At 33.0% G+C, this 8,965-nt stretch overlaps 1 protein-coding gene across 1 annotated transcript in view; it reads right to left on the bottom strand.

Annotated features, from left to right (window-relative positions):
• Positions 1-2,998: 2,998 nt before the first annotated feature.
• HDAC2 (histone deacetylase 2) overlaps positions 2,999-8,965 on the bottom strand; it is a 29,100-nt gene continuing 23,133 nt past the window's right edge. Inside the window, exons 9-14 of the mRNA XM_021666831.2 lie at positions 8,396-8,536; positions 7,733-7,841; positions 6,644-6,774; positions 5,704-5,859; positions 4,063-4,120; positions 2,999-3,369 (exon numbers count right to left, since the gene is read on the bottom strand). Coding sequence (XP_021522506.2) covers positions 3,339-3,369; positions 4,063-4,120; positions 5,704-5,859; positions 6,644-6,774; positions 7,733-7,841; positions 8,396-8,536 — 626 coding nt within the window. The 3' untranslated portion in view covers positions 2,999-3,338. The remainder of the gene's footprint in view (positions 3,370-4,062; positions 4,121-5,703; positions 5,860-6,643; positions 6,775-7,732; positions 7,842-8,395; positions 8,537-8,965) is intronic.

The raw sequence follows: 8,965 nt of genomic DNA, 5'->3' as shown, positions 1-8,965 counted from the left end.
ACACCAACAGTGACCAAGCAGAGAATCAAATAAAAAACTCAACACTTTTTATAACAGCTGTTAAAAAACAAAACAAAACAAAACAAAACTTAGGAATATACCTAACCAAGGAGGCAAAAGACCTGTACAAGGAAAACTACAGAACACTGCTGAAAGAAATCACAGATGACACAAACAAATGTAAACACATCCCATGCTCATGATGGGTAGAATCAATATTGTGATAATGACCATATTGTCAAAACAATCTACAAATTCAACTCAATCCCCATCAAAATACCACCATCACTCTTCACAGAATTAGAAAAAACAATTCTAAAAGTCCTATGGAACAAAAAAGAGGCCACATAACCCAAGCAAGACTAAGCAAAAAGAACAAATCTGGAGGCATCACACTACCTGATTTCAAACTATATTATAAGGCCATAGTCACCAAAACAACATGGTACTGGTTTAAAAATAGGCACAAAGACCAATGAAACAGAATACAGAACACAGAAATAAACCCAAATACCTAACAAGCAATTGATCTTTGACAAAGCAAACAAAAACACAAAGTGGGGAAAGAACACCCTTTTCCACAAATGGTGCTGGGATAATTGACTAGCCACATGTAGAAAAATGAAACTGGATCCTCATCTCTCATCTTAGAAAAAATCAAGATGGATTAAGGACTAAATCTAAGACTTGAAACTGTAAAAATTCTAGAAGACAACATTGGAAAAACCCTTCTAGACATTGGCTTAGGCAAGGACTTTATGACCAAGAACCCAAAAACGAATGCAATAAAAACAAAGATAAAAAGCTAGGACTTAATTAAACTAAAGAGCTTTCCAATGGCAAAAGGAACAGTCAGTAAACAGACAACCCACAGAGTGGGAGAAAATCCTCACAATCTATATATCTAACAAAGGACTAACATCCAGAATCTACAACAAACTCAAATCAGCAAGAAAAAAACAATCCAATCAACAAGTGGGGTAAGGACATGAATAGATAATTCTCAAAAGAAGATATACAAATGGAAAACATGAAAAAATGCTCAACATCACTAATGATCAGGGAAATGCAAATCAAAATCATGATGCAATACTGTATCACTCCTGCAAGTAATGGATGGTCATAACCAAAAAGTAAAAAAAACAGTAGACGTTGGCGTGGATGGGGTGATCAGGGAACACTTCTACACTGCTGTTGAGAATGTAAACCAGTACAACCCTATGGAAAACAGTGTGGAGATTCCATAAAGAACTATAAGTAGAACTACCATTTGATCCAGCAATCCCACTACTGAATATCTATCCAGAGGAAAAGTCATACGAAAAAGATACTTGCACATTCATGTTTATAGCAGAACAATTGCAATTCCAAAATCTTGGAACCAACCCAAATGCCCACCAACCAACAAATGGATAAAGAAACTGTGGTATTATATAATGGAATACTACTCAGCCATAAAAAGGAATGAATTATTAGCATTCCAGCAACCTGGATGAGATTGGAGACTATTATTCTAAGTAACTCAGGAATGAAAATCTCACTGATATGTGGTAGCTAAGCCATGAGGATGCAAAGGCTAAGAATACTACAGTGGACTTTGGTGACTTGGGGACAAAGGGGGGGGTGAGTGACAAAAGACTACAAATAGGGTGCAGTGTATACTGCTCTGGTGATGGGTGCACCAAAATCCGACAAATCACCACTAAAGAACTTACTTGTGTAACCAAACACCACCTATACCCAAATAACTTATGGAAAAATAATAGAAATTTTAAAAAGTAAACTTACAGAATTGTCCATATGTAATTCCATCTATATGTTTCACAAACACTAAATACATTTCATTATCCCCCTAATGAAGAAACTAAGTTCCTTAGTTCCTAATGTCATAAAGGTTTATAGATTGCTAGCAAATATGTAGCAAAAGTGCAACAACATGGATAAAATATTCACAAACTTCAGAACAGTGATTACTTTTAAGACTAGGAGGGAGGCTTACAAATGACAAAGTACACGAAGAGAGCTTCAATTTCAGTATATTTTAAGAAAAAACACTGAAGTAAATATAGCAAAAGATATTTGTTAAATCTGGGTGGGTGCACAGCTGTTCATTACAAAAGTCTAGATGTTATTGTAAATGTCTGAAATATTTAACAGAAGCTTGTAGAGAAATAGTTTTTTCTTTTAATATTTTACTCCACTGAAGAGAAACATTTTTGACTGAATTGTCTTCCAGCATTCTGTAATCTTTAATCTCAAAAGAATCAATTTGGGCCTGACAAAAAGGGAGATTTCACTGATTTTGGCAAGTTCCTAAAATGTTTTTTCTTCTCTGTACATCTTAGTAGCAGGAATTACCTTCATTTGTCTGCTTCCTGGCACTAGAATGTAAGACGTCAGTGAAAGCATTTTTCCATTATATTCAGTTATATTCCCACAGTCTCAAAATGGGTAGACATTCAGTAAGTAGTTGTTGAATGATACATCACTTGTTTATTTCCTTGACTTAGAAACCTGGATGTCATGTAAATAATAATGGAACCTGGATGCCATGTAAATGCAGTAAAATCAACAGGTTTTGTCTGAATAGCAGGTCTCATTTTAAACCAACAATATAACACAGGCAAGTCTGGTCAACACCAGTTCTGGTAGTTTCTTCTTTCAATTCAGAACTTCCATTTCAATTTTTGAGACTCTTTGGGTCAGCTCAAAGAACTCCTATATCTCAACTGCAGAGCCTGTATTATTAATTTCATAAATTGTAATGGGATATTAATCTTCACTGATACTAACTGGCTAAGCTATAGAAGGCAAGGTGGTAGAATTTCTATGGCAAAAATAAATAATTACTGTACATACTCTTCCCAAACAAACAGCAAATAGGTATCTTTCAAGCTGTAATCATCTTTCACCTAGTGTGTACTTAAGTCTACAGAAATGATGTCATTAGCCTTTGAAACAAGATTTCATATTGTAATAATAAACAGACAAAAGACAATCCAAGTACAATTTTTTAATAAAGATAATTACAAAAGATGGAAAAATCAGCTCAGAAAGGCCAATTACTTCTTTAATAGATCAGTTTTTTTTGACATAATAACTCACATCAATTTTAAATACTATCACATAAAGCATGGTGGAGAAAAGAAATTTTGCTTCATAATTAGAAAAACTCACAATAAAACTTGCCAAGAAAAACAAGAACGAAAAAGTCATTTGAAAATAAATACAGTCCATGCCAAAGTAGTATAAAATGAAGCCAGAAGTCTTCAAAAAGAAAACATTTTCCTTTCAATATTTTCTCTTTTTAACATTCTGAAATTGGTGAGACTGTCAATTCAGGGATTGCTGAGCTGTTCTGATTTGGTTCTGTTAAAAGAGGCAATGTGAAATATTAAAAATGGCAATCTTGGTTAAAATGCACTGACCTATTCTGTTGATCAGGTCCTTTAGGCTCATGCCAAGAAATACAACAGGTGATAATGTCTTAAGTGTTTCTGGAGTAATTAATGCCTTAATCTTTCTAGTGATTTTATAATCTATTCCAAGTTACCCTGTAAAGGCTAGCACAAAATTGTGCGGCCAAACATTTACATACTTACAATAAAATCCTCAACTGTTTTTACTTAAAAATTGTGCTTAATGTCAGCTCAGTGTTTCTTAAATTTACCTATCTCACAACACTAAAAAATCATGTACACAGAAATAAGAACACCACAAAAACCATTAAGTGCACATATAAAAGGTAATAGCAAAAAATGGTCTCAGATAAACTGTGTACAAAGAAACATATTGATGGATTTAGTTATACTGATTAATACTAATCTTCTGGTAGGTTTTAAAGGCAACAGATAAGGAGTCAAACAGATACATATAAACCAATAGGTAAGATGGCATATATTGTCATATATACCAATACAGACTAAAATTCGGAGCACCACATAATGATGTTCTAAGGTTCAGTCTAGTATTCCTAAAGTGTGTACACAAATACACAGACACCCCAACATGTTTAGTATTTTTACAGTATGTAAAAAGTATTTGATAAGAAGTATCATTTACCCTTTGGTATCTGTTTTTTCACCACTGTTGTCCTTGGATTTATCTTCTTCTTTAACATCTAAAAATAAAGATTGGGAAAAGATTAAAACCTATTTTGAAATATAAAATATATATACATATGATTTCAAAATATACTTTATTTTTAAAATATAAAAAGCCATCATTCAATCTTATTATTCAATCTAAATAAGCTTTGTGTTGGATATTTCCTAAATATCCAACAGTACAAGCTTTCAATAGTCACAGGACTGGGGAGGGAAGAGAAAACGTGGCCCTAACTCTAGATTTTGACCTACAATTTTAAAAAAAGGTTTCTGTGGTAATATTTCATTTTTTCTGTAGGATGAAGAATTTTAACAATTGCAAGGCCGTATCAGAAGAGCCTCAGCACCAAACAGAGGGTTTATTTTTTAAGCACAGGAAAGATTAAGATTTTAAAAATAAGAACACCAAAAAAAAAGGCAAGAAGATATACTGACAATGAAAGAAAAGAAAAAAAGCTAGAAAAATCCTACAGCTAAAGTTAAGTCCTTCTTAACCTCAGTCACGGCTCAAATTTGGATGTCAATCAGTATACAAATACAGACTGAAGCTATCATTGTAATACAGTGGGAAGTTAAAACTATAAAATGGAAGATAAAGAACTGTATGTAGCCTACTGACAAGTGAATCCATAAGTAAAAGAACAGAACTAGATATGTCAGATGTTATAGATTCCCAACTATCTAGTTTAAAAAAATAAAATAAAATAAGAGCCACCTTAACTCACATAACTTCAATTTGATAGATACAGGAAAAGTTGGATCAGTATCTCTAAATCAGTTTTTTCACATGCTACAGGATCAAAATTAACAGATTAAATGTGTGCTCATCACCATTATTTGCATTAGGAAATGCATCAAGTGCTGAGAAAACAAATATTTAAGACACTGTGTTCCCTAGCCATGAGCAGCTCAATTTAGCAGGGAGACAAAATCCTATAATATGATGTGTTAAATAAAATGGCAGAGGCATGTATAAGTGTTCTGGAATTCATATGAAAGGTAACAGATTCCAGTAGCAAATTCAATTGCCTAAAGCTGACACAGCATTTTAAAGTAAGGCAATGTATCAAAGTATTATCTTCTCCCTAACCCAGGTTCCCAAATCCCTTATCTTTCCTCAGAGTTTTTAATGTTTTCTTCAATTTCTGAACAAAATCCATTGTTTGACCTTTTTCAAAATGGCAAAATTGGTCTAAGGATAATGTAACTCTTCTTTGTGGTTTCTCCCATTAAATAAAGTTTAGGTAATTAAAATTTACCTTATAAGTTCAGTTCTGACCATACACTACGAATAGATTCATCATTAATTACTTTGTCCTCTTTCTTACCCAATCTATATTCACAGTGCAATTTCACTATTTTAAACCTGTGTTATCAAGAAGATAATAAGGTTTAAGCAAACAGAAACAATAACATTTATACAAAAGCTTTTAAGAGCTAAGTACCATTTATATGTAAGAAAAAAAAGTGTCATCTACCCAGCACACTTCCTCCTTTGATACTTGTGAAAATGACCTCAGGATCTCATAAAAATTACACTGTAGCTCAATTTTAAAAATTTACAATTAAAACACAATTACCAAGAAACAAATCTGACCTGCTTTTTTGTCCTCTGTTTCTTTCTTATCTTCTTCAATTCTAGCCTTTTTTGCTCCTTTCTTATGATCAGCCACATTTCTTCGACCTCCTTCTCCTTCATCCTCAGAATCTGAGAATTCTTCATCACAAGCTATCCGCTTGTCTGATGCTCGAACTGCACAAAAGATTTTAATAAATTTTGACAAAAATAGTCACAGGCTTTATAATCATTACAGCACACTCATACAAATGCACTAACCAGTTACCACATTTAAAGGTAAAGGATGACAGATGCCTAGTAATTTTAAGATTTGAACAGAATGAATGGTTTGCTTAATACTGAAAACTCTGCTTTCACGTACGAAGAAATGGTTCAAAAACACATAATAAGATTTGGGGAAATCTCATTTTTTTTTCTTTTAAAAATGCTTTTAAAAATTTCTGAAGGAAAAAAAGTGTGTTTTTCTAATGGGGATGGGAATAATGTCATTACTTAAAAAGCAGTATTTTATTTCAGAGCTGAGAGGTAAAGCAGACCAAAGAGATAATACTAATACCAAATACATTAGACAGTTTATACCATTACACATACCATTATGCTACAATCTTAACAATCATATTAAGTGTAATGAGAAGTTATAAAAATCAAACAGATGTTTAGTTATTTAGTTCACCCTACTTTAGATAAATATTCTTCTCACTAAGTTTCAAATATAGTAAAGTGGACAATTTTTGAAAACTTCCAATCATATATGTATATCCAGTCATATAAACCGAAACTGCTGACACCCAAATCAGGTTTTGAGACATCACATCAGAAAGCTAAATCTCTGAAAATAGCAAAAATGACAATAATAGTGTGCTCATTAACATGACTTCTAGTGAAGTTCTTAGGCCACTAAAACCTTCAATTTGAAGTATCATTTTGACAAACCAGAAAAGTCAAGGCATTATCTTACTAGAAATTCTCTTGTCTGGATCTTCTCCATCTTCATCGCCACTGTCTTCATGAACAGCATCTTCTGGAATAGCTTGCATCTGGACACCAGGTGCATGAGGTAACATGCGCAAATTTTCAAATAAACGCTGCCTAATTTACATATGCAAAGTTTATTAGACAAAATGCAGTTTTTTGCAATTCTTCTTACATACAAGAGAAAATACTTAGCAAAAAATTTCATTTTTGAGCTAGCTACATCTATAAATTAAAAGGCCTCTCTCCGTTGCCCAGACTAGAGCCCAGTGGGAATATAACAGCTCACTGCGGCCTTGACTCCTGGCAATCCTCCGGCCTCAGCCTCTGCACTAGGACTACGAGCATATGCCACCATGCCCAGCTAATTTTTAAATTTTTTGCAAACAAGGTCTTACTATATTGCCCAGGCTAGTCACAAATTCCTTGTATAAAACTATCCTCCTGCCTTGGACTTCCAAAGCATTAGGATTACAAGCATGAGCCACCTTGGCTGGCGAAGGAGGCACTATTTTAGTCTCCCATTTCAATGATGAGACAACAAGCACAAAGGCAAGTGAACTTATGAAATGTCATACAGCTTGTTTGTGGTACAGAGGTGACTCAAATCCATGCTATGTTCTATAATGTCTCTACTTGGTTTGTGGATATAAAGCTTTAAAACAATATTTCAGACAATGAAAACAACTTACAGTGCCCCTTGCAATTTTAAAATACATTTCAACTGATAAAAAAAATTCTGTCCATTAACTGAAGAAATTAAATGGTTGAACACGGTGGCTCATGCCTGTTATCTCAGCACTTTTTTTTGAGAGGCAAGGTGAGAGGATCATTTGAAGCCAGGAGTTCAACACCAGCCTGAGCAACAAAGCAATACCTCATCCTTACAAAAAATTTAAAAATTAGAAAAAAAAAAAAAAAAAAAAAAATCAGTAACTTATGTTTCAAATCCTTTAGAAAAAGACAAGAGAAATATCCAATAATGTTTAAAGGATACATCATACTTGGCCCTCTAAAGCATCCTAAATCTTTGTTAAGATAAAATGTTTATCTAAACAATTGAATAATTTCTTACTTTATCTTTTCCATGTACTCTGGAGTGTTCTGGTTTGTCATATTTGAAGGACTAATATGCAGTTTGAAGTCTGGTCCAAAATACTCAAAGTAATCATTATATGGCAACTCTAATGAAAACAACAAAATTAAGTTACATATTACAAGCTTAGTTTTCACAAAAATCCATGCACAGAATCCAGATGTAGGTAGGTAAATATTTCCAAAGAAACTGTTTAAAGGTGAACACAAAGTGAATGTTCTCCTATCTATAAAGAATGGCGATTAATTTAACCGTTCATCCATCTATTTCTATATACAGACAGCCTCTGACTTTCAACAGCTTGACTTACAGTTTTCTGGCTTTCTTGTTACAACTTCAATGTCATGTATTCAACGTCATGTATTCAATAAATTACATGAGATAGTCAACACTTTATTTTTATAAAACAGGCTCAATATTAGATTATTTTGTCCAATTGTAGGTTAACCTAAGTGTTCTGAGCACGTTTAAAGTAGGCTGTGCTAAGTCATGATGTGTGCTAGGTTAGGTGTATTATATCAATTTTCTACTTATCATACTTTCAACTTATGATGGGTTTATCAGGACCTAATTGCAACGTAAGTGGAGGAGAATCTGTATTGACAGTTCATACTATAAAGATATCGTAATAAGAACACTTACCATTGGGAATCTCACAATCAAGGGCAACTGCAGTCTCATACGTCCAACATCGAGCAACATTACGGATTGTGTATCCACCTCCTCCAAGCATCAGTAACGGTAAGTTAAAAGTTTTTACAACTTCTACACATTTAGCATGACCTAAGATAAGAAGATTTGGGTAACAACAAAATCTGCAAATTTTAAGTTTGAAAAATATTTTTAAAAGATAATAAATGCAAAGAAAATGTTATTCAACCAAAATGGGTTTTCTAAATATTTAAAGATTAAAAATATAAAAAGTTTCGGTCTAAAACTCCTTTCCAAACATGTTTCACATAGTAACACATATTAAAAAATTATGACATAACTAGCTATTTTAGCAAGTGTCCCTGATGGAAAATTCAAGTATGCAACTATACTAAGATTATGATACAAATATATACACTTATTTTATTAACACAGAAAGATGTTCATGTAGGGTTACATGGTGAAAACAATTAGATTACAATAAATCGTTATGTATAATCTAAATTTTATTACCATTTCTTTCCCTATGGACAGCTATAAAATTATTATGGAAAGTTATAC

The sequence above is a fragment of the Aotus nancymaae genome, unplaced genomic scaffold, assembly GCF_030222135.1.
Source record: "Aotus nancymaae isolate 86718 unplaced genomic scaffold, 86718_ANA_hifiasm-v0.15.2.pri h1tg000040l, whole genome shotgun sequence".
Taxonomy (NCBI): Eukaryota; Metazoa; Chordata; class Mammalia; order Primates; family Aotidae; genus Aotus; species Aotus nancymaae.
Note: the sequence above shows the minus strand (reverse complement) of the source record. Positions and strands in the feature narration are given on the sequence as shown.